Source organism: Rhinopithecus bieti, unplaced genomic scaffold (assembly GCF_001698545.2).
Source record: "Rhinopithecus bieti isolate Rb0 unplaced genomic scaffold, ASM169854v2 scaffold_2349, whole genome shotgun sequence".
NCBI classification, from domain to species: domain Eukaryota; kingdom Metazoa; phylum Chordata; class Mammalia; order Primates; family Cercopithecidae; genus Rhinopithecus; species Rhinopithecus bieti.
Window position 1 is genome coordinate 816,955 of NW_016804051.1, and position 26,408 is coordinate 843,362.

The 26,408-nt window shown below is 36.0% G+C and overlaps 1 protein-coding gene across 1 annotated transcript in view; it reads right to left on the reverse strand.

Moving 5' to 3' along the window:
* ABCA8 (ATP binding cassette subfamily A member 8) overlaps positions 1-24,804 on the reverse strand; it is a 79,178-nt gene extending 54,374 nt beyond the window's left edge. Inside the window, 11 exon segments of the mRNA XM_017863673.1 lie at positions 972-1,119; position 1,557; positions 2,105-2,298; positions 2,633-2,681; positions 2,683-2,778; positions 5,452-5,678; positions 6,330-6,433; positions 10,364-10,528; positions 14,179-14,383; positions 15,373-15,473; positions 24,626-24,804. Of these exon segments, the coding sequence (XP_017719162.1) occupies positions 972-1,119; position 1,557; positions 2,105-2,298; positions 2,633-2,681; positions 2,683-2,778; positions 5,452-5,678; positions 6,330-6,433; positions 10,364-10,528; positions 14,179-14,383; positions 15,373-15,468 (1,285 nt within the window). The 5' untranslated portion in view covers positions 15,469-15,473; positions 24,626-24,804.
* Positions 24,805-26,408: the final 1,604 nt, after the last annotated feature.

Here is a 26,408-nt window from a genome sequence, read left to right on the forward strand (position 1 = left end):
AGTGAAGCAAGCCGGACACTGTGGCTCATGCTTGTAATCCCAGCACTTTGGGAGGCCGAGGCGGGTGGATTACCTGAGGTCAGGAGTTCGAGACCAGCCTGATCAACATGGTGAAACCCCGTCTCTACTAAAAATAGAAAAATTAGCTGGGCATGGTGGCACACATCTGTAATCCCAGCTACTTGGGAGGCTGAGGCGGGAGAATTGTCTGAGCTGGAAAGGCAGAGGTTTCAGTGAGCCAAGATTGTGCCACGCAATCCAGCCTGGCTGACAGAGCAAGACTCTGTCTCAAAAAAAAAAAAAAAAAAAAAAAATAGTGAAGCACACAAGTATCTACTGAGTCTCTAGGGTGCTTCAGACACTGTGGTGGATGCTTAAATTTCATCTGTGAACAAAACAAATCTCTGCTTTTGTGAAACTCATATTCTCGTATGTTGCAAGGTGACACAAATGAAAATTTATGATATATTGGCTTTCCTATTGTGAAATTCTGGGGAGATTTTTTAAAATGTAGATGCATTGATTAATTAAATCAGAATCTCTTCAGGTTGAACTGGGCTTAGAATTGCTTTAAAATTCTTCACATGATTCTGTTGTCCAGCCAGAGCTCAGAACCATTGAGCTAAATAGTTAGACATAAGCAGCTATAAATGTCTATGATTACCAGACTTGTTTAGGAACTATCTTTCTAAGATCTCCTTAAAAAAAAAAAAAAGAAGGTTTATACTTAAAGTGAAGTTCAAGTGAAGGTTAGTGATTCTATAAACAAAATTCAGGCTTTAGTTCTGACAAGTCAAGTAGTGAGAAAGAAATGAAGAAATAATTTGGTCAGTGGCGACGAGATTTTTCCTTCCTTTCCTGTTGATACACCAAGTAGTCCTTAAAATATAAATACTGCGTGCATTAGGAGATTTGTTTTCAGAAATACAATTATTTAAATGATATTTGATTTTAATTATATCACTACTCACTTGGCAAAATTTTTTCAAAGTAAATCGCCAGCGCCAGATAGAGGCAAGTATCAAATGCCAACATGAAATCTGTTGCTACAATGATATTTGAGCCGTCCAATGGATGAGGAAATGCATTAGAATTCAAATCATAGTCCAAGTGTAAAAGCTGAAAATTGAAAAGTAATTAAGGGAAATTAGGTTTAAGGTTTATATTTAAACAGTTAGGTTTAGCATAGGAATAAAAGGACTACTAGTTGCCTCGTACTGAGAATAGAGTTATATAGGGAGATTGCCTCCTTTATGGTTCTCAAATTTATGCCTTGGAAGGCATAGACATATGAGCAACTAGAATGCAATTTAGTAATTGCTATGATAAAAATATGTTCCAAATGAAATTGAAACATTAAGAGGAAGTAGGGAACTATGGGAAGAGATTACATTTGAGATGGAACTCAGATGAACTTTTACCAAATAGGACCCAGTCAAAAGATGTGGTGATCCATGTAGATTGGTGGCATGAGGGAGAATTTCTGGGCAAAAGGCACTGGTGTGTTTAAGGAGAGCCAGAAGTGGACTCGTCTTATGATGTTCAAGTTAATGAACTCTTTATAATTAATAATCCTTTTGTTAAACACTAAATAATGGATATTTAATGGTTGACATTTCCATTTAATTAGAAGGCAAGGGGAATTCAATAAGAATCATGTAAACAGAAAAGACATTTTATGAACAGAAACATAATTTACTAATGAATTTTCCAGATGTTTTCAATTTTCAATTTTAATTTAATTTAGTGATTTTTATCATGTATTCTCTTCAATTTACTAGGTAAAAATATGAAACTGGGGATAGTTATTTAGAATTAGATTTGCCCAATAAGTCCATATTTAATTAATAGCCTAAGAAACTACTTATATTGCCTTTAAATAATTGTTGTGACCTGTTTTCACTTCTAAAGTCTTATTTTGTTGGGCTAAATAATTCAAAGCTTTTACAAGTTTCTGTCTTTGCAACTTTTACAAAACCAGCCTTTGCTAGAATTTTAAGCCGTTACAATGCTGAATTTTAATGATTCTTACAGTCTACTGAATTCCAGAGAGGATAGATGTTTCAGAAACTTCATTTAGTTAGACATTCAGATGGTGTCTCACTGGGCCATTCCAAGATGGGAAGCAGCAAAGGGAACTAAGCAAGCTTAAAAACCATTCCAGAGGATGCACGGAAGGTGTCTGTACAGTGCTGGACCCCAGACTGCCCCAAAAAGGACCAGGTGAGGAGGAACACCCACCAGGCCAGTGAGGGAAAGATTTCTTACCAAGATGCTCCTTAGGAAAGCCAAAGCTATCTAAAACGAGAGAAGATCTAGTGGCTTATATTTCTCTAACATTATTTACAGCATAATAAAATTGATATACAAAATTATAGGTTATTATTTGTGTAGTATAACAGGTTGTATATTATAGTTATTATTTTTATATAACATACAAACTATGCTCTGCAATTGCACTAAAAATTGACACAAACACCTCAAATCAAATTATACCTGTTTATAGATTTTTCACATGCAAGCAGAGTAGACAGAAAAAAAAGAGCATATAGTGAGTAATCAATCGGAAACCCAATTACTTAAGGTTTTAGGCTATTGAGGTGATAGAGAGATATTTCATTCACTAACTCACCAAAGGGACCAATCCATACAGGAGAAAGGGTCTGAAGACCACCTGAAGCAGACAAAATGATGAACAGTGTAGATTTATATAACAATGCCAAGAAAGAGGGGGACATAATGAAGATGAAGCCAGGCATAGAGCCAAACCCAGAGAGTCTAATGTGGAAAACAAAATGTTATTTAGGTCATTTTATGTCACTTGAAAAGGAAGACCTGGAGATGATTCTTTTTTTTTTTTTTTGAGACGGGAGCTCGCTCTGTCTCCCAGGCTGGAGTGCTGGTGGCCTGATTCTCAGCTCTCTGCAAAAAGCTCCGGCCTCCCGGGTTTCCGCCATCTCCTGCCTTCCTGCCTCAGCCTCCCGGGTAGCTGGCTACAGGCCTGGAAAATTTTTTTTGTATTTTTTTGGGGATGAGACGGGGTTTCACCTGTTACCAGGATCGTCTCAATCTCCTGACTCATGATCCACCTGTCTTGCCTCCAAAGTGCTGGGATTACGACTTGAGCCACCACGGTCCCGCCCTGAAATGGATTCTAACATAACTTTCATTCACTTATTCATCCATCTCTCTCTTTTAACAGGTATTATATTGGGTGTTCTCATTCCCTTATTCGTCCCATTCATTTCCCTCTCAAACAAGTATTTATTGGGTATTCTAAGAACATAAATACACGGTAAAAGTTTGGGCAGAATTCTTTAGAATTAGAATATTCTTTGGGAATTATGGAATTGTTTTTCCTAAAACTGATTCAGGAAAATACATTCACACATTACCTGCACATTGTCCTAGTGGGGTGGGGGCCGGGGGAATTAGGTTTCCAGTCTAATAGATTTTGGATCGAACAATTTATTTGCTGCATTCTTGCTCTGTAACCTTGGGCGACCTCTGTAACCACTCTATTATTCCTTTATTTCTCTGGACACCAGGAGTAACACTGCAACTGTGGGCTCAATAAGATGATGGCTGTGTAAGGCACTGTCTTGATACAGGGTAGCCCCTCAGTGAACCTCAGACCCTTCTGTCCTCTCTGGAGTCTCTCCATGTTCAGGACCATCACAAGTTTCCTCAGATAGAAGAAATTCTTCCTTATGTGTAATTCCGTCATGCCGCTCCTTCCCCCAAAGCTGTTGTCATCTTTCTCTGGATGTGTTCACTGAAAAGTCTACATACTTGCCTTTAATTCCATTCATTTTTTTGTTAAGAACGAATGTTTTTTTATCCCATTTCTTTTATATCAGAATAATTCACTTTCCTTTCCTCATCAATTTATTTTGTTTTACAATATTCTTTGAAAACTGTAATGAAATAATAATTTTAAAAATAAAAAGCAAAACAGTGGCAAAACCAACACAATAACTCACACACATAGCAATTAGTATGTGTTGAAGAATATTTTAAGAGCTTAGCAAGCATTAATTTATTTTATTCTCCCAAAAGCCCTATTCAGGAATACCTTTATTTTCCTCATCTTATTGATAGAGAACCTAATGAACCAGTGTGTTGTGTAACCATGTTTCAAGTTCAGGGGTTTTGGCTCTAGAGTCTTTAGATTTCACTGCTCTGCTACGTCTCCCTCAAGTATTAATTCAAACAAGAGGTCAATATGGATTTATAAGATGTTAATACTGGAAGGAACTCTTCCAGACTCCTAATTTGTTGCCCTATGCACAGCCCATCTGCCTTCCTAGCCTCTCTGTTATTTAATGTCCTACCCCCTGTAAACATCACCTCCATGCCCTTTCAGTCAATTATTCATAAGTTCTCACACAGAACCTTGTCCATTCTTGCAATCACCCAACCTCTGACATTTTAAACCCACACTACCCAGCCTCTATTCACCATCCTGTTTCGTCAGCTCATTCCCTCAGGTACACCCACCACGTTCTTCAGTCTCAAAGGAGCTCCTGGTCTTTGGCTTCTTTTTCCCTTCCAATCCCCTCCTAGCTCACATCCCACCTCTGTCTGGCACCGATACCAATGTCTATCTTGTTTACGCCTCTCTTGCCATGGTCATTCCTCATTATGCCTTCTTCACAATCACCCAGTAACCTAACCGCAGTCTTCTTCCTTAACTCGGAGAAGCACAGTAACACGCAGCCTCAGCCTGGCAAACATTATACCAATGACAATTTATACCGTTCATGGGGATAAAGGATTTTTATTCTTTCCTTGTTACTAACGAATGTTTAAAAGTGGCATTTTCTTATTCACGGTAACAAATTTTTTAAAATGGAAAACATTGATGTGTGACAGTTGTGACATTATTTTTTCTGTAAAATTCTACACTTGGCTCCTTATTTGTTTTCTTAAAGTTTTTTAATTTACTTTTTAGGTTTCTTTAAAATATTATCTTCCTCCTTTCTAAAAAAGTCAATATCATTCATAATAGAAGTTGTATTTTCTTAAATGTTAGCATGTCCTATCCCCTTTTATCTTATTTCCTATAGCAGTTCCTTCATGGTACAGTGAATCTGAAATAGATTTAGATATAATTGGGTCAGAGATTGTTAAATATATTAAATAACCAGCCTCTCTACTTAGTCCTGTAAAATTTCCAGAGGCAAAATACATTTTCCTTTTTTTTTTTTTTTTTTTCCATACCCTGAAAGCATTTATCCCCCCTAAAATTACAGAAGAGGAAATTTGTTCATGATCTGAAATTATTGAGTGTAGGTATCTCTTATTTGTACCCCTGGGTTGTGGAGGAACAGGTTTTAATAAAGATGCATTGAAGAGGCCNAAAAAAGAAAGAGAAAAGATAAGATGCATTGAAGAGTCCCAGTTTTCCTGAGTTCCTCCGTTTATTTATTTGTGCTGCGTTTGACTCACCAGAATGCTGAATCCCGAAGACCCATCATTGTCATCAAGCCCTTCATCCTTTTTCTCTCTCTCGTGACATTAACAGATGCATAGTAAATGAATGGGGAAAAGGAAATAATGCAGAAAAAAAGGTACAAATCAGTTATAACTCCTGATTGACCAATGAAAGAATGCATCTTCATATTTTTTCCAGTAACTGACATCAGCTCCTCCATCACTGAGTGATTTGTTGTGATCTGAAGAAAGGCATTAATAAGCAAAATTTGTATGTTAATGAATAGCATGCTGTTTTCTTTTAACCATCTATTTTCCTATGGATGTATAATTGGCCTATTGGGATTTGATGCTAACCTATATTTCCACTTCTATGTCCTGCCATTGACCCCCTGGGAGCTTGGGTGCAGGCAGTCTGAGTGACTCACCGTTCTCAGAATTCGCTGTGTTTCATTACGTCCCTGCCTAACGTTACTTTATGATTTGCTTGGCATGTCTTTTCTGAGTGTATATATTCAGTAAGCCACCCGTCACCTCAAGCTTCAAGCTGGTATGTTATTTCAATTAGGCATTCTTCCATGGCATTCTAAGGCTGAGAAGGTTTTTACTCATTTACTTATGAAGACCTGATTTATCGTTCTGTACTAGTCTACTTCTGTTCTAATAGTTTTCTTATATGCCTGGCTTCCCAGCAAAGGTGAGTCCATGAATGAGATGCTTTTTCTTCTCTTTGTGTCTACATTCCATGGTATATAGAAACTTCAGTAAACTTCAGAGTGAGCAAACAAAATAACAAGGCTATCCACTTATATTTTCTTTCATGAAACTTTGGATGCCTCTAATATCATTAACTGGCATTAAACACTAGTTTGCATTGAACATTTTGTACTCACTTCTATAATAGCGGCATTAATGGCAGCTTGAAGAGCCACAAAACCTTCCTTCCAGAATACTGAAACTTCACAGTAAACATCTTCATTTGTTTCATAACAATGAGCTTTGTGAAAAAACAAATTATAACTATCATTACATCACTATCTATATTATTGAAACATGATTTCAATACTGATTATAGCAAACAGTGGACTTTACAATGGCCCCAAATTCCAAACGTTCTTATTTTGACTCAAAGCTTATGAAAACGTAAGTTATAATATTGATTCTCAAAATGAATCAGGCAGACTCAGGAGGCGGAGCAGTCTCAGGAAATGTTTTCCTTTTCTCATACCATGTCCTGTGCTTTTCTGCTGATTAAGAATTTTGTTGATCTCTTCTCTTTTCTGATTTGTATTGTGAAAACTGCATATTTTAGTGTTTTTCAAAAGTTCACAGAGCCTAACATGGATTGAGAAACACTGAACTAAAGCGTTTTCTAACACTGGATATAACACAGGCATAATAGGCAAATGGAAGTTCAAGTAAGATTACTTACTATGCTTAAATCATGCCAATCAGAATATCTTTGGAAGAAAAGGATTTATTTAAAAAGAGCTATCAGTCCATTTAATAGTAAACTAGATTAAAGAGATATCCTTGAATAAGATTAATTAAAATTGAGTATAGGAATTAAATGCATATTACATGAAACATGGTTTTAATAAGATCTTGAAATATTTCAGATATACAAATGATATAAAAATACAATAAAAACACAAGGACCCACTACAAATTTGCAAAATAAATGCATCATTTCAAATACAGTTAGAAACTTGTGCGCTTCCCCTAGCACCAAGTTTCTAACTAGCTAACTGCTTTCCTGAACATTGTCTTTATACATATGCCACTATATATCTCTAAACTGCATATGTAATTTAAAAAATTAAACTGTACTAATAATTATTATGAACTATGCTCGTTTATTCCATATTATGATTTCAAAATGTATATAAGTGGCCCCATTTAATTTTGTCTTCTTTTTTATGGTTATGAAATCCCATTGCAGGAATGTAAATCAATATATTTATCCATTTTCCTGTTGATGATAATTTGGTTAGTTCCTTTTTTCTTTTTGCAATTACCAGAAAAAAAATCTGCTGCAATAAAAATCTGTATATACATCTTCTTGTAAAGATATCTATATTGGTCAGTATAGTCTCTTATATGTTATAGTAATAACTCCTAAATCTAAGTGATTTATCACAGTGAAAGTTTATTTCTTACTCAGGCTACACATTCAGCAGAGGTCTTTGGTAGGAGGGTTGTGGGGTGGTACTCTATTCACATCAAATTTAGGATCCTAAGATGGAAGGCATTTCCTCCAACTGTTAATTGCACTGTCTGTATTATACATGACTCCTTAGTTTGCGGAAGCAGGTGAGAAAAGGTGAAGAACTTATACTTGCGTTTAAATGCCTTGGGTCTAGCTATCTTATTATGGCTACAAAAAGCAATTATTCTGTGTCCTCAGGAAGAAGAGAATAGGCTGCAAATCTTTAACACAGGTATGAGAGTTTCACTAATAAGATTTCTATGATGATGAGTTATAGGTTATGTGCACATCAACTTTAAAATAAAATTTCTCAGTTTCTGTGGAATTTAAAAATTTTGTAAAACTGGGTAGGTGTTCTCTTTGCTACATGTCCTTGTCCATACTTCAAATTGTTCTATTTGCTAATTTTTGCAAATCTTATGAACATGAAATGATATAACATGTGGTTTCAACATGCAGTTTCCTGGTTGCTAATGTCGAAAAACACTTCTCCTAGTGCTTATTCTTGATCTGTGTTGTTTTATGAAATTATTTTAATTATGTTGTTTTACGAAATTATTATTTTGTATTTTGATCTTTTCCTATTTATTCAAAGTAAATCTTTACATATTCTGGAATTAATTTTTTGTTAGATTTTTCTGTTATAAACACTTTATCACTTTTTTTTCCTTTTTTTTTTTTTGGAAGTGGAGTCTCACTCCGTCACCTAGGCTGGAGTATAGTGGCGCGGTCTCTGCTCACTGCAAGCACTGCCTCCCAGGCTCAAGCAGTTCTCCTGCCTTAGCCTCCGGAGTAGCTGGGACTACAGGCGCACGCTGCCACACCGGCTAATTTTTGTGTGTTTGTGTGTATTTTAGTAGAGACGGGGTTTCACCATGTTGCCCAGGCTGATCTCGAACTCCTGAACTCAGGCAATCCACCCGGCTTGGCCTCCCAAAGTGCTAGGATTACAGATATGAGCCACTGCACCTGGCCACTTTATCACAATTTTTGCCTTTATTTTTCACTATCTCTATGGTGTGTTTTGATAATGGGAAGTTCTTAAAATTTATATCTAGTCAAATTTATCAATATTTTAATTTATGGCTGAGTAGTATTCCATGATATATATATATCATGTTTTCTTTATCCAGCCCTCTGCTGACAGACACTTACGTTAATTCTCTCTGCTTTTGTGAATAGTACTGCAATAAACATATGAGTGCATGTATCTTTTTAAATATAATGTTTTTTTTTTTTCCCCTTTGGGTAGATACCCAGTAGTGAAGTTGCTGGATCAAATGGTAGTTTTGTTTTAATTTCTTTGAGAAATCTACATACTGTTGTCCATAAAGGTTGTACTAATTTACACTTCTACCAATGATATATAAGTGTTATCTTTTCTTCGCATCCTTGCCAACGTCTGATTTTTTTAGACTTTTTAATAATTGCCATTCTGACTAGGGAAGATGGTTATCTCCCGGTTTTAATTTGCGTTTTCTGATAATTAGTGATATTGAGCATCTTTTTTTACATTGGTTGGCTGCTTGTATGTCTTCTTTTGAAAAAAGAAGAATTCAAACAATCCAAATAACACCATTGAAAAATAGGTAAATGGGTTATTTGTTTTGCTTGTTGAGTTCTTTGAATTCTTTGTTGAATGCATAGTTTGCAAATTTTTTTCCATCTGTAAGTCGTCTGTTTACTCTGTTGATTGTTTCTTTTGCTGTGCATAAGTTTTTTTTTTTTTTTTTTTTTTTTTTTTTNCCTCCCTTGGCTGCTTAAAATACTGGAATTATTTTATAGGTGTGAACCACCATGCCTGGCCAATTGTTTTTAATTCTGCTTGTGTGGTGAATCACACCTATTGATTTGTTTATGTCGAACCAACCTTTCATCCTAGGAATCAAGCCTATATGCCTATGTGATCATGGTGAATTAGCTTATTGGTGAGCTGCTGGATTCTGTTTGCTAGTATTTTGTTGAGGATTTTTGAATAAATTTTTTTTTTTTTTTTTTTTTTTTTTTAGTTTAAGTCTCATTTGTCTATTTTGTTTTGTTGTATTTGCTTTTGAGGACTTAGTCATAAATTCTTTGTCTAGCTCAATGTCCAGAAGAGGTTATTCCTAGTTTTTTCTTCCTGAATTTTTATAGGTTCGGGTCTTATGTTTAGGTTTTAATCTATCTTGCGTTAAATTTTGTATATGGTGAGAGATATGGGTCCAGTTCTATTTTTCTGCATAAGGCTATTCAATTTTCCCAGTACCACTTATAGAAAAGGATTTTTCCCCCAGTGTATGTTTTTGTTTGACTTTGTCAAAGACCATTTGATTGTAGGTATGTGTCAGGCTGTTTTAGTTATTATAGCCTTGCGGTATAATTTGAACAATTGAGCTTATTTAAAGAGAAGTTTGTTCTATCTTAACCATAAACAACCTTGTTTTCTTTTAACAATCATATATTCCATATAATATCTATGTGTGTACATATGAATACATATTAAATTTACATATATAAATACATATCTATGTAAATATATGTATATAACTATATATAGTGACCATTTATCAGTGTGTTCTTATGCCCAAAAATGAATATTTTTTTAAACGTTGAGGGACATGTGTACATCATTATGACAGATAGCGAAGCTCTAATTTGGCATACTAACCTCTATTCCCACACATGGTTTATGACATAATTGAAATAGAGAGTAGTGAAATTTTAGAGCCAGAAAATTACCTGTATGGTCCCTGTGTTCCTTTTTTGCTGGCATTTCGTGTCCTAGCAAGAACTTCAAATGATATGAATATGTATTAGTAAAGATGACTCTTACTATTTCTTCAGGATAATTTGCTGTGAATTCTTTAATACTTTCTTCATCTGGCAGTCCCAAGACCTCTTTACCTTTTGTTACAAGAAGGAAATATTATTGTTAGTAAATTACTAGGAGACACAACTTTAGGATGTCATGTTGAATTGCTTTTACTAGAGTTTTCTATGGAAGTAAAACATAATCACGTATTAACTTTCAGAAAGGTAAACTAAAATTTTGGGTGGGAGAGAAATTTCTAAAGTTCCATCTGGATACAATCAGAAGAAATACATGAAAATTAGTTATTTTATTTTCATATGTTGTGATTACTGAGCCAATTTCAATCACAAACAGTGTCATACTATACCAATTAAACTGTTCAAAAATAATTAACATTCCTACAAATTTGAAATGGTAAATAGAGAGAGAGAGATATTTGAATTACAATTAGGCACTGTTTTATATCAGGCGGACATACCTATACAAATTTATTTTTCTTTAATAACCCTGATGGTATGGTTGATAAGCTAAAAAAGGTGATAAATTTAAAACCATGTAAGAAACGATGTTGACATCACTGAAAGAATCTCTCTTTTCTGTAGGTGTTGTGTCCAAGGCCACGTGGATGTTTTATTAATACTGAAAAATGAGACGAAATACAAGAAAAGTTCTGGATTGGGGTGGAAGTGTTGAAGATGAATGTAGAGGGAGCAAGCAGTATGTATTTTGATAGAATTAATTTTATTCTCAAACTTATGTCATCATGAACGAATACCTTTGTTATTCAATTTCTATATTTGTAAAATAAATATAATAACCATTATTATTACTATAGAATATTAATAGAGTACAGAATATAGAATAATATCTTTACAAAATATGCTCTTTTTACAGAATACAGTTTTATAAAATATGCCATATTGTAGCATTTAGTGAATATTTATTATTATAATTGCATGTGGTTTGGAATGAGGTAATGTTGAGAAGCTCAAGTTCCTGACATTAGGACTTGTTATGGACATCTGTGAAACAGCAAGAGCAGACACATCTCAGGGCTGTTTAGGAGACTGGACCTTAGGTAGATAGTTCATATCACATTACAATGTTGAATCAGAAGTGGATTCAGTGTTGGTAGGTAAGATGCACAGCATAGTCATTCAAATGTTTGTGGAACTAGCGGTGTGATGCTTGGTGAGGTGCCGCTGGAAAGCAAGTTTTGGATGACTCACAGGAAGGAAAAGTCCAGCATGCTCTGGAAACTGTGGCCACAGAGACTCCAAACAGCAAGTGCATGAACTGGATTACTGGATACAGAATCCAGTGAAGGGGTCAGAATCCAGGCATAAGATTAATAATTACTTAAGCTGGAGTGGAATTTGGACTGAAGTTGACAAAGAAAGGAAAAAAAGAGGTTATGCAGGCTTCCAGTGACTGGGTGGAGCAAGATGTGTAGGTTTTCCTTAGAAGAACCCCCTTGGAGGGAATTATGTTGCTTAAAATGAGTGGTCAGTACCTTCTAAGACACATTTTTACATTCTTTTAAAAATTGAAATGTAATTCACATACCATAAAATTTGCCCTTTTAATAATATCCTGGTTTTAGGATACTCACACAGTTGTACAAGCTCAAAGTCACTTTAAAATTATAACTCAACTCATAATAATTCAATTCATCAGATAAAATCTCACTTTATATCCAACCACCATTTCTGATTTGAAGCTGCTGCCTGATACTGACAGCCTGTGGATATAGTCTGACTGTTCCTATACCTCTATCTCCATTCATTAATGAGAATCTTCTTTTAGTATTAGCATAGTTGGCTTTCAATCAGCTGGGTTTGGTATAATCCAAAACAGAATAACGAACCTCCTATTAACTTTATTGACAAATACATTGCTAGCATTATTTTTTGTAGTTATTCTGATTATAACAATTAAATATTTATACAGAAAAATCATGCCCATATGAATGGGGGTCTGCTCCAATAGGATACACCTATCTGCCATTCTCTACAAAATTCTTAGTAACCATTACAGTTTTACTAGCTGATGTAGAAATCATCCTCCTGTTACCATTACCATGAGCATCTCAAATAAAAAACTTAACACTTAGACTCACTATAGCACTAATTTTAATCTTTATCTTAGCCCTTGACCTAACCTATGAATGAATGACAGGGCAACCACCACAGGTTTCCCTTTGAAGTATGCATTTATAGTTGTAAAGGACATATGTTGTTTTCATCTGTTGACATCCAGTTCTTCTTCTAGTAAAAACACACTGTGATCCATTTGGGATACTTCCCTTCCTTCACTCATATATCCTGTGATTTTGATGTGGTCCATGACCTGGGAGCTCAACAAGTGGGCAATGAAAATACTGCATGTCCCCTATCCAAAGAGATTAGTTCTTGGTGAGCCAAGATCAATACTAACCCAAAGTCACCTATTTGTTCCTGTGGATAAAATCCTTGAAGTTATTGTGAACTATCAGAAATGATCTGTAATCTTTTCACTGGAGTTGCTAATCTGGGAGGGCTTAAATCTGGAGAGTCTGCAGACCAACTCTGCCTCTGGGAGAACCAACTTGTGAATGAAGCCAGCACACAAAGCTATAGATCTGAGAGGCAGAGACGTACCTCCGTTGATGATAAACCTCTATCCTGCATTAATACTCTGCTCCTTTAAGCTAGTCAAAGGATTCTTTTTCTTAAGACAGATTGAGTTGGGCCTCTTACTCTCAAATGAAATATTTGTGAAAAATATAGTGTTATTTTTTACAGATTATTGTTAACTAGTCACCCCACTGACCTATCGAACACAAGGTCTTATTTCTTCGAACTGTAAGAGTTTATTGTTGCATAAATTCTTATTCTTATTTTGCATATGCTAATAATAAGGCTAAGAGAAGCTGATGGCTTTCAAAATGCACTCCAGACACATATATATTACAGCAGTTCTCAGTGGGCTCTCAGAACTACTTTTAATCAAATGTCCTCTGACTCTAAGCCTAGTTCTCTTGCCTTTGTACCACGCTGCATCTCCTCTAATTTCAGAACATTGCTATAAAAATGATTGTTACAAAATTTATTGTTACAAAAATGATCTTTACCCTTCAACTTTAAGGTACTCGTTAAGTAACCTTAACCTTAACTTGACTTAACAACTACTTAACCTTAATTCATTAAGCACCTTAATGCTGAAGGATGAAAATCTGAAATAAGGAATACTCAAAGGAATATTCAAATAGAGCAAGGACATGTTTTTGGTGTTAAAAGGTAAAGTTAAAATTCCTATAATCAAATTTAGAAAAGGAAGAGACTGGTTGTTCTTTGTCTATAAGGACAAGAAAACACTATAGCAATGATGCCATTTTGGTGACAATGCTTTCAGAGTCACATGCCAACATATCCCTAAACACTACTACTCTAAATGTGCACCAGTCTATATAATTTCATGCTTCCTCAAATCCTATACCAGATCAACAAGTTTCTTTTTGAAAGACTGTGTACCCCAAATGGTAAACCCTTGTTTGGGAAGCAATACATTTAGTTTTAACTTAGATAGTGAGTGGTGAGATGTTACTTCCAACAAAGGGAAGACATATTCCCAATCTATGTACTCCAGAAAGTTTGACCATTAAGATTTGTCAAACTGAAATACAAATTAAATGCATAAATTTGCAGTCAAATTAACCAAATATTCACACCAGACGTTCCTCTTAAGTAACTAGAAAACCTACCTGCCAGGAAGGGAGCAGAGGCTACTTTATTCATTATCTGTTGGGTTGTGTTGGTGACAGGTGTGTATGCAACAGAAAATCTGGATTCATTAAATGTATCTACCCGTCCCAGGTCCATGGTAAGCAGTGAAGAAAAATCATTTACTTGATGACTATGAGGATATATATACAAACAAAGTAGTAGGAGCAATGAGTTCAGCCATTCCTATATAATACAGGAGAAAGGATAAAGAAAAGTCTTATTTAAAATTAGTCAGCCACAATCATTTTGTTGTAAAGTTTGTCTCTTTTGTACTTTTCTAGCTTCAATATATCCCATATTATAAACTGTTTAAAGTCTGCTGAAAGTCTATGTGTTTTAAGAGATAGTTCCAAGGCATTGCTAGCTTAGTAATGGTATACTGGTTAAATGCCAAGATTCTGGAATTACAAACTCAACAGTATACCAGTTTGTAAGGGCATTCTGATAATTCTAATAATAAGACAGTGTCTGAGGGACAGTATCTTAATTAGTTATAAATCTTGATCACATGCGAAGTCCCAATAAGAAATCACTTTATTTCCAAAATGCATGATCTTAGGGGAAGAAAACTTTAAAATGTATGTATAGTGGAATTTCAATTTAGTTAAAAATGCTACCTAGCTATATCTATCTGACTTTTAAAATATATCAAAGTTTAATCAAGATTTTTTATATGGTAAGATTATAAGAGCTAATGCTAATTTTCTTCTTGGACTTAAGACAATTTCAACTTTTCTCTTTTTTTCTTTTTTCTTTTTTTTGAAGAAAACTAATTGTTTCAAGAAGAGAAAGAGATCCCAAAGAGAAAATGCCAGTTACCATTGTGATGGGTTGGTTTGTTTACCATATCTTTGGAATGTCAGTATCTTAACCCTAGTCTCTATGAGTGGGGACACTAGTAACAAATGTGACCATTGGCTTTTAAAACATGTATTGGTTTCTCAATTGCTACCAGATTCAGTGGTTTCAGACCTCAATTTATGAGCCCATGTCAACTGAAATGTCTTCAAAAACAGATTCATGGCCTGAAGAATAGCATTTTCTGTTGTATAAAGGTGCTGTATTTTAGTGTTTTTGGTGTGTCGGGGGAGATAGACGTGGCATAGATAACCTCCCAGGAAACGGGTATTTTCCTATCATAAATACAGAACAACATACATATTGAGTCATACCATTAAGGACTCTCTTTTAATTCTCCATTTTTTAAGAAAGTTCTTGCATAATAAGGCCCAAGTTTGTTGACACACACTGATCTCTCTCTTCCTCATCTTGTCTTGTTTAATGAAAAAGAAAGAATATAAAATTAATATGAAGTTCTCAATAAGAAGAAATATCCTGCAAACAACAAAAAAAGAGTCACCAAATACTCCAGTGTTGCAAATGAGTGCAAAGAGTCTGAGTGTTCCCCAGTCAGCATTGCATTACTCCCATGCTCTCCTTCCTTCCCCACTTGTAGACTCTGTTCCATCATTTATCTGTGATGCCCTGTGCCAGTTACCAATTTACTGTCTCTCAGCCCTAAATTCACTCTGCATAGCCTGCTCTATAAAAATGGATCTGAATCCTTTAAGTACTTTCCTTTGCCAGCGGGCATGATGCTATACTGTTTCAGCAGAGAGGATAGTAGAGACACTGCAGGCATCTGATGCCATCCAGGTATCAGAATAGTTCATTTGCCGGGTTTCTATAGAATGTATTTTTCCCCACCGAGTAAATTGTTTTCTCCAATGCAAAGTACCTGTAGTGTGCAGGATTCACTGTGTGTTTCCTCTAGCTCTTGACTTGAGTAGCAGTAGTACATCTGGAAGCCCCCAGATAGCTACAGCCCTTTCCTCAAAGCTCTGTTTCCTTTGGCCATCCTGTTGCAAAAGCAGTGCACTCCAGTACCGGTGTCCACAGCTTGCCAGTCAGGCTTCTCTGACATTCAGTGGGTTTCAACCACACCTTATCCCATTATGAATACCTTATCTCCCCATGTTTATTCTTCTTTGGATATTCTCCCTCAACCCTAGGAAGGCCTCTTGAGCTCTCAGTCCATCTTTATAGTTATTCTCCTGCCACTATTCAATAGTACGTGTATTGAACTTACTTTGCTTAATTACTGGGTAGTTTCTGTTCCGTGATTGCACCCAGACCAACACCTACACATATACCACTCTTTTATTTTTTGTTTTTTTGAGATGGAGTCTCATTCTGTCGCCCAGGCTGGAGTACAGCGGCGGGATTCTGGCTCACTGCAAGCTCCGCCTCCCGGATTCACGCCATTCTCCAGCCTCAGCTTCCCGAGTAGCTGGGACTACAGGCGCCCGCCACCGCGCCCGGCTAATTGTTTGTATTTTTAGTAGAGACAGGGTTTCACCGTGTTAACCAGGATGGTCTCGATCTCCTGACCTCGTGATCCGCCCTCCTCGGCCTCCCAAAGTGCTGCGATTACAGGCGTGAGCCACTGCGCCCAGCCACATACATCACTCTTAATTTCAATAAACACATCCTTGAACACCCAATTTAATGTCTCTATAATATTTAGCTTAAGAACCTGAATAATCTGTTTTAGGAATTGATCTGTCTAAGACAATTTAATGGGATCTTTGTTATTTCTAGCAACAAATAACTGCACTCTTTACTAAATTTGTGTGGGATGAAGAAATTTTTTTTTCCTAACTGAAAGAATTCATACTTTTTCACTAAATCTTTCTTTGAAAAAACTAAAATCTTAAGATAGGATAATAACGCATAGTTTGGACTGGAAGATTGTAAAGAGCTTTACAGTGTCATTTTAAAAATGTCATTTTAATCAAATGTCACTTAAAAATGACATTTAATTTTCTTGTTTCCTTATTTAAGAATTTATGTTTATTATGCAGAGTCATCAGGAAAATACACACACATATTTGCATATGTATCACCTCTATGTATGTGTGTATATATACTTTTTTCTAAAATCATTGTAGCAATTTGTACTATGATAAGAAGTATTTCAAAATTCATCTTTTCCACATTCTCATCTATAATGATATTGACATTCTCTATAAGATTTCCTGAATTTTTCTTTCACTTACAATGCGTAAATTCTCAAGAGAATAGTGCTGCTTTCCTAATAATGAGAGAAAGTCAGATAATCTATAAAATTATAACTTTTGTTGGGTCTACCAAAGAGCTGAGATCACAGGTAACTAGGTAAACTAAAGTCCGAAGGGTAAAAGCCTTCTCCAGGGATGAAAGAGACCCATGATCGGTTTCAGAAGTGGTAAAGTATTAGAGAAAGACATGGCTACTATAAAAGCAGGTAGAGAGAAAACAGCTGAAATGTTAAATTTTTGATGGCTGAGTGTGGACGCTAGTCCTGGTATCCACAGCTTGCATGCTTGCTTACAATTACTGGGACCCCAGCACTTACTCGTCAACTCTTTTTTTTTAATAGGTTTCACCTAGTATTATTTAAAAAATTACAATAGCAAAGACTTGGAACTAACCCAAATCCCCATCAATCATAGACTAGATAGAGCAAATGTGGCACATATACACCATGGAATACTACGCAGCCATAAAAAGGAATGAGATCATGTCTTTTGCAGGGACATGGATGAAGCTGGAAGCCATCATCCTCAGCAGAATAACATAGGAACAGAAAACCAAACACCTCATGCTCTCACTCATAAGTGGGAGCTGAACAAGGAGAACACGTGGATACAGGAAGGGGAACATCACACACTGGGGCCTGTCAGGGGTGGAGGGAAAGGGGAGGGAGAGCATTAGGACAAATACCTAATGCATGTGGGGCTTAAAACCTAGATGATGGGTAGATGGGTGCAGCAAACCGCCATGGCACATGTATACCTATGTAACAAACCTGCATGTTCAGCACATGTATCCCAGAACTTAAAGTATATATGCAAACAAGAAACCTGAGAGACCCCCAGTGGCTCCCAGGCCACAAAATACACCCATGTCTCAGAATAGTTTTTCCAAAGGGCAAATCTAGAAGCCTTGGTGGAAGGACAGGAATCCCTGTCAGCCCCACAAAACAACTTGTTGCATCTTGGGGAGGAGTTAAAGCAAAAATCAGCAACTAATGGGAGGCAATCTGTAAAGCACCAACCACCCCTTCCCCCAACCCTTACGACTGTTCCAAGTAAACTTCTACTGCTGCGAAGCTATGGGCAGAAGCAAAAAGCCACTTTGTGGAGGGAGAGGAAGGAAACCACATCACTCGATGCAGCCTGCTACCACTGCAGGTGGGTGGGAAACTTCCAGTCCCCATTCCCAAAGTTGCAGCCGAGATTTGCAACAAGGACCCAGCATGGATACAAAGCAGAGACAGGCTCTCACCACAGGAGGGGAAAGGAAACTCTCACAGGCCCAGAACCTCTCAACAGATACAAGGTGGGAATTGGCTGGTATGTAGGGAGAAAAACTTGTTGAGGAAGCCTCACCTCAAGGGCCAGATCTATAGTATCTAATACTGAGGTTGGAGCAAGAAATCTAGAGTTCCTCCTACCCATATCTCAAGCAGTGCACTGAGCAAAAAGCTATAGCAGTCTATGGATGGGGGAAGGGTAAGAGAATGGAGAGGGTCTCCTTTATGGCTTGGGTGCACAAGGCCTTTGAAAGTTGAGGGTGGAACAGGAACACACAGAAAACAACGTACAGCTTCCCGGAGCCGAATTATGCACAAACATAGAGTGTGTAGGGTATCTCATTATTTAAATTTGCATTGTCTTGTTTTTCATAGAATTTGAGCATCTTCTTATATGCTGAATGGTTATTTAGACTTCTGGAAATAGCTTTTTGTACTCAGTTGATTTTTTTTTTTTTTTTTGGTCATGCCTTTTTGTAGGAGTTCATGATGTATTCTAGATATTGGTTTACTGCCAGTTATTAATTTTGTCAATCTCTCATTTTCTTTTATTGTATTTAAGTTTAAGTTTTGTTGTAGTCAAATTAAACAACCTTTTCCTTTGTGATTGTGTATTTGGTGTGTGTGTCCTGTTTAGAAAGCACTTTCCTTTTCAGAAATCATAAATACACATTCCTTCATATTCTTCTAATAATCTCAAGTATTTTTCAAGAGTACATGAAAGATGTACTCTTTCATACCTCTGAGTTTATTTTGTGACCTCAGTCATTAGTGACAAGTTTTTTCTTTCTGCAGTTCTCAAGCCAATTGTTCCAACATGAACTACTTTCTGGTTCCTTCTTTCTGTATTGATTTGTTATGCCTTCTCTCTCAAATAGCAGATATGTGTGTGTTTGTGTTTGTGTGTGTGTGTGTGTGTCTGCATATGTATATTATGTGTATATGCACTTGGAAGTATCTTATTTTTCAATTAATCTCTTTGTATATTTCTTGCACATAGTCTACTTATTAGTAGTTACTAGAACTTCATAATAAGCCTTCATAAATGCTAGAACAGGTTCTTCATCTTAGTTTTCTTTTCAAAATTGTCTTGGCTCTTCTGGGAGCTTACTATATGTGACAGAAACTGTTAGCTTTTTACAAAAATTTATTTATTTATTTATTTATTTATTTATTTGAGATGAAGTCTCAATGTGTGGCCCAGGCTAGAGTGCAGTGGCACTATCTTGGCTCACTGCAACCTCTGCCTCCCAGGTTCAAGCGATTCTCCTGCCTCAGCCTCCTGAGTAGCAGGGACTACAGGTGCCCACCACCATAAAATTCAACATCCTTTCATGTTAAAAACTCTCAATAAACTCGGCATTGATGGAACATATCTCAAAATAACAAGAACTTTTTACTACAAAGCCATAACCAATATCATACTGAATGGGTAAAAGCTGGAAGCATTCGCTTTGAAAACTGGTACAAGACAAGGACGCCCTCTCTCACCACTCCTATTCAACATAGTATTGGAAGTTGTGGCCAGTGCAATCAGGCAAGAGAAAGAAATAAAGGGTATTCAAATAGGAAGAGAGGAAATCAAATTGTCACTGTTTGCTGATGACATGATTCTATATTTAGAAAACCCCATCATCTCAGCCCCAAAACTCCTTAAGCTGGTAAGCAACTTCAGCAAAGTCTCAGGATACAAAATCAATGTGCAAAAATCACAAGCATTCCTATGTCCAACAATAGGCAAGCAGAGAGCCAAATCATGAATGAACTCCCATTCACAGCTGCTACAAAGAGAGTAAAATACTTAGGAATATAATTTACAAGGGATGTGAAGGACCTCTTCAAGGAGAACTACAAACCACTGCTCAAGGAAATAAGAGAGGACACAAACAAATGGAAAAACATTCCGTGCTCATGGATAGGAAGAATCAATACCATAAAAATGGCCATACTGCCCAAGGTAATTTATAAATTCAATGCTATTCCCATCAGGCTACCACTGACTTTCTTTGCAGGATAGAAAACAACTACTTTAAATTTTATATGCAAGCAGAAAAGAGCCCACGTAGCCAAAACCATCCTAAGCAAAAGGAACAAAGCTGGAGGCGTCATGCTACCTGACTTCAAACTCTATTTAGATTTATTAGCATGAATTTAAAATATCTATAACTAAAAATACTTTTGAAAACCTATTATATATCAATGTATTTGTTTCTTCTATTTTAAACTTCTTTTATTTTGTTCATTAGTCTTGCTAGAATTTTGAATTTATTAATGGCCTTTTAAACAAAACAGAAGTGTTACTGTTTCATCATTTTGATTACTTAGTTTGTTTTCTAATTTTTAAATTTATCTTCTTACTTTTATGATTTTATGTATACTCTTTTGGGGTTTGTTTTGCTGCTTTTCCTTTGGCTTCTTGGCTGAAATAGTGAACTAATGTTAGCAGAGTGGCTGAGAAAATGGATTCGGGAGTTGGGTAATTGATTACATCAGTGACCTAATTATCCACCTCTGCCTGTGTCCACCCTTTGTTTGGTAATTTTGGAGCTTTTATCATCAAGGCAGGCCAGTACTTGGGCCAAGAGAAGAAGGGAGGTGGGATGACGCACGAGTTCTGAACCTCAGCCTCCTGAGACCTTGAGTGTATCGGCTTGCTTTTTTGTGCTTCTTCCATTGCTGTGAGAGCAGACCCGGCCTAGCCTACTGCAGAATGAAACCACGCTGAGTCCTCTCAGTCATCCAGTTGAGAGTGCTAGCCAGTGCCCTCCCAGAGATACGATCAAGCCTGTCCAAGATCAGCAGTCTCTTAGGAGCCACTGCAGACACTGCAGCTACAAATGCTTATTGCTGCACGTTATTATTTGGGTTTGTTTCCTTTTTGCTACGTAACATAAATGTGTTACTTAGGATTGCCTGTTTAGCATATGTTACTTAGGATTGCATCCACTATATTGAAGTTTCTTTGTTTTTAGTGACTTTTCATTTTTGATTTCTAACAATTACATTGTGATCGAAGAAATGACTTCTCAGTAAGATACTGCTTCTTTAAAATTCCTGAAGACTTCCTTGGTGGTGCAGCATATTTTCATATTTGAAAGTGTTCCACGTGCACGTAACATACCTGTAACTTGCTGTTTAGGTGAAGTGTTTTGTACGTATCTATTCAGTCTTTTTCATTGTGTTCTTCAGATCTTCAGCATCTTTTCTAATGTTATATTTACTAGATCAATCATTTCATAATAGAGTTCAATTAAAAATTTCCACTCTAATAATAGGTTTGGCAATTTCTTCTATCTCTGTTAGTTTTCAGCATGTGCATTTAACAGCTAGGTAGCCAGGTGCATAAAACATTGCTTTTTTATGTTTCAGCAGTAGGTTGCTTCTATTTCTGATAATAACATGGAGGCACTAGGTTTCTATAGGTTAATATTTGCCTGATGTATCTGTTTCGATCTCTTTGTTGTTAACCTTTTGCACCTTTAAAAAAATTTGGTTAATGTATAAAAAAGCTCATCAATGCATTATGTTTAGAAATCTCAACTGATAGATAACGGTATATTAAGAGATGTATTAAATCATGTATGAATTTTTGTTTTGGATGATCTCTCATTGTATCTTATTCTCATGTTAAACCTACTTTTCCTTTGCTTCTAGTTTTGTCTACATCTTTACCTTCTATTGAATTGAAAATGTTTTCCTACCCTTCTCCATTTCCTCTCCTGTCCCAGAGATATAAAAGGTGGTTATATATCTTTTATGGTTACTCTTAAATACTTATCTAAGGAACTATAACTTATTTTATGAAAACTCAAAAGTATTTATTATCTCTGTTCTCTTCTTACAAACAAATGTCTTCTAGATATTTTAACACTCTGCTGAATTTCAACCTAATTATCCTGGTTATTATTGTGTAGAAATGTGATTCAATTTTCAATTTAAAGGACATACAAAGTAGATTCATTTTTTACCATCAAATGACAATTAAATTTGCCAATGAATTATGCATTTCTGTAGAGAGGCTGTGATATATTTGGGCTTGTGCATGAGGTGGAAGGTAGAAATTCCTCCTGTACAGGACTTAGATTGGCTGCAGCTGCTTTAAGAACCCAGAAACTTCTGTCCTCTCCATAGGCTAGCTCGCTGTGAAAATATCCCATGGATTTGACCTCAAATTGCCTACAGAGAGCACATTATACTTCTATAGATAATTGCATCAGTAGCCAGAGAGGAGAAGTACAGCAGTAGACTACCCTCTACCCTCCTGGGAGGAGTAGCACATCACAGTCTCAGCATGTTCAATTTTGAGCAAAAAACATGATGTGAGTGTTTGTGAGTAGGTCTGTATATGGGGAGTGATTTTGTAGGGGAATTTATGTACACATTTTATTACAGCAGGCACAGAAAATACTTCCCAGAAGATTCAGTGCATAATAAGAACACCACATCTTTCCATAACTTCAATCAACCACTGCTACACAAATACAATTTGCTAAGCCACTTCTGAAAACTGTAGGACTGGAGTACTCTCAAATGGTCTTTGCTGTGGGAGAAAACAGGGTACCTAAGCTGAATTATATAAAGTAAAGAGATTCTGGGAGGTACCATCACAGTTTTCTGGGAAGCATGTGAAGGACATGACTTGAAAGAACGGGTCCAGACTTTTGAGCACAAAGCTGGCAGCTCCACCCTGAAGACCATCATTTGGCTCATAAGTCCTGACTCCTGAAGCAAGTGATCTCCCTCCATATGCATGCCATGTTGGCCATGCGGTTTCTATGAACTCCTCCATAGTGATGAGAAGTGAATGAGCCCTACCTGAAGCCATCATCCCATTTATGGGACAGGATCACACAAACAGGGTGGTGCTACTTCCTAGAGTCAAAGCTCAAGTAAGGTATCCAGGGGTCAGTTGCAACAGAAGGCACATTAGCCATGGCAGTCTCAGAGAACACTGCTAGAAGAAGAACCTACACATGGCCATGTAATGAGGATGAAGGGGAAGCCTAAGTAGAAGCAGACTAAGAAAAGAGGTCAGAAAGTCCATGGAAAGAGAAGAGGGAAGGACAGTTTCAAGAGTAAAGCAGCCTAGGTTAAGGTGCAGAAAATTCAGCATGGATACTTTTAGGAGAGCTGTGCTAAGGCTGCCCAGGACCATGAACTGGCCAAGAAGATGATCTCCTCACTATGGAATCAGCCACAGTCTTAGGTAGCATGCAAACTCCAGTCTGACTCCAATCCCTTATATCTTCCATTGTAAATTATTATTGCCTACTTTGTTTCTTTCCAATTTTTATATGTTCTGCAGTTTATATAAAGACTAGCAAAAACGTGAATTCTTTATTACACATGTGGCATATAGTCTCAAATTGTAATGACTCATTTTTATCCTTTTATATTGTTGTAAAATGCAGAACAAAATATATTCACGATAGGAGCATGAAAATTCTTTTTACCAAAACAATGTACATTTTAAATAACATTGTGATAAAGAGAAGCTACATGTTTCACATTCTGATTCAACTCACTGTATCCAATGAGTAAAAGATCCTAGAAAGAATCTTATGTTTCTAAAATTCTTATAGTCCCAGTGAGAGATAGGAACAATAAAAATATTTCTGTAAGTGCTCTTGGTAAACAGTCTCAAAATCAGAAGAACACTTATCCAAAAGGCCCTAAATTATTGTGCAATCAAGATAGATAACTTTAACTTCAAAAACAGCTCAGTCTTCCAATCCAGTTCCTAAAACTGTAAGATGTTCACAAAATTTTTACAGCCAGTTTAAACTTATTTCTATACTCAGTTATGTTTAAAGCAACACAATGGTTGCATAATTTTAAAAAACATTCTAACTCAATATTTTATCTATCTAACATTAATGACCAGATATACAATCTTCATAATAGCCCAGTATTTTTCAAAATAATTTCTCCATAGATGATTGTCATTCAGTTTATAAAACTTTATTTATAATTTTGTCATAAGAATAAGAAAAGACAAAACCTCTGAAACAAAGACACACACAAAAACAAAATACAAAACAAAGCAGAAAGAAATACAATGAACTTACTTCTGGGAAAATTGAAGCAAGGAATCTAGAGGTATGTTTTATCCACTGATCTTCTTGTTTAGAAGAAAATTATTCACATTTTCTCCTTGTCTCTACCACGTATCTAGAATTTGCTTTAAATGTTTGACTTCTGTGAAAAGTTTCTGTGAAGACTGCTTTCAGAGTGGAGGTTATGATCTCAATTCTGTTGGCCCTGCCAAACATCACACTCACGTGATCGTGCTTGGACTGTTTGTCTTCTCATTGATATTCGGCCAGTTCCTGCAGAGCAGTGGCATTTATACTGGGTTGCCTGGCTATATCATGTTATAGGAAGCAATTTCTTTTTTATGTCCAAGATGGTTGTGGCTAATATCAAACTTTAAAGTGCTGTCTTTAAGCCACGAGAAAGTAAACAGCTTAATCAGAGAAAAGCTCTTCTCTTTACCCAGAGCTCTAGTCTGCTTAATTGACAGCTTTACCTAGATAGTCAAAATTTTCATTCCTCTGTTTCCCAGCTTCATTTTCACTCAGTTCAGACTATTTTCCAATTTATTTGACCCATAGATTAAGCAGAAATGTGCTTAATTTCCAAGTGTCTGAAGATTTTCTTATCTTTGCTTATTGATTTCTAGTTTAATTCAATTATACTCAGAAAAAATATTCTGTATGTCAAATTTGTTAAGGCTTATTTGATGACCCAGGATATGATCTATCTTAGCAAATATTCCACAGGTACTTGAAAAGTTGTATTTTTTTGGTGTTGAGTGGAATATTATATAATATCTATTATATTTAGTTGATTGGTGATATTGTTCAGTTTTTTCCTGTATTTTTCCTAATTTTCTGTCTCCTAGCTCTGTTGATTACTAAGAGAGGAATGTTGAAGATTTTAACAAAAATTAGGGACTTTTAAATTTCTCCCTTTAAAACTATCTTGTTTTCCCTGATGTATTTTGCAACATTTGGAATTGTTATGTCTTCTTGGTGAATTGACCCTTTTATCATTATGTAATGTTAACCTTTATCTTTAGTAACTTTTGTGTTCTAAAGTCTACTTTGTTTGATATTAATAATATAGCCATTCTTACCTTCCTGTGATTATTGTTTTCATCCTTTTATTTTTATCTACACACACACACACACACACACACACAAAATATGCTTTCAGAGTGGCGGTTATGATCTTAATTCTGTTGGCCCTGCCAAACATCACATTCATATTATACGTGTGTGTGTGTGTGTGTGCATGTGTTTGTTTGTTTTGTATATATGTATTTTTTGAAGATGACTGTCTTACTATGTTGCCAAGGCTGGACTTGAACTCCTGGGCTCAAGTGATCTTCCCATCTCAGACTCCAGAGTAGCTGAAACTACAGATACATGCCACTATACCCAGCTCTAAATTGTATTTCAAGTGAGTTTCTTGTAGACGGCATATTATAGACTCATGTGTTTGGTTTTTAAAATCCAATTTGACAATGCATGTCTTGTAATGGGTGTGTTTAAATTATTTTCATTTTATGTAGCTATTGATTTTTTAAATTTAGGTCTGCCATTTTGTTATTTGCTCTCTTTTCTCTCAGGTTTTAATTCTCCTATTTCCCATTTTCTGCTTTCTTGTTGGTTATTTGAAATTATTTTTTAGTATTGCATTTCAACTTATCTATTATGTTTCTTAACTATATCTATTTGTATAGTTATTTTAGTGATCACTCTCAGGATTGCAAAAGACATACTTAACTTGACATGGTCTACCCAGAATTAATATTTCTTCATTTTAAGTAAAATATGTAAACCTTAC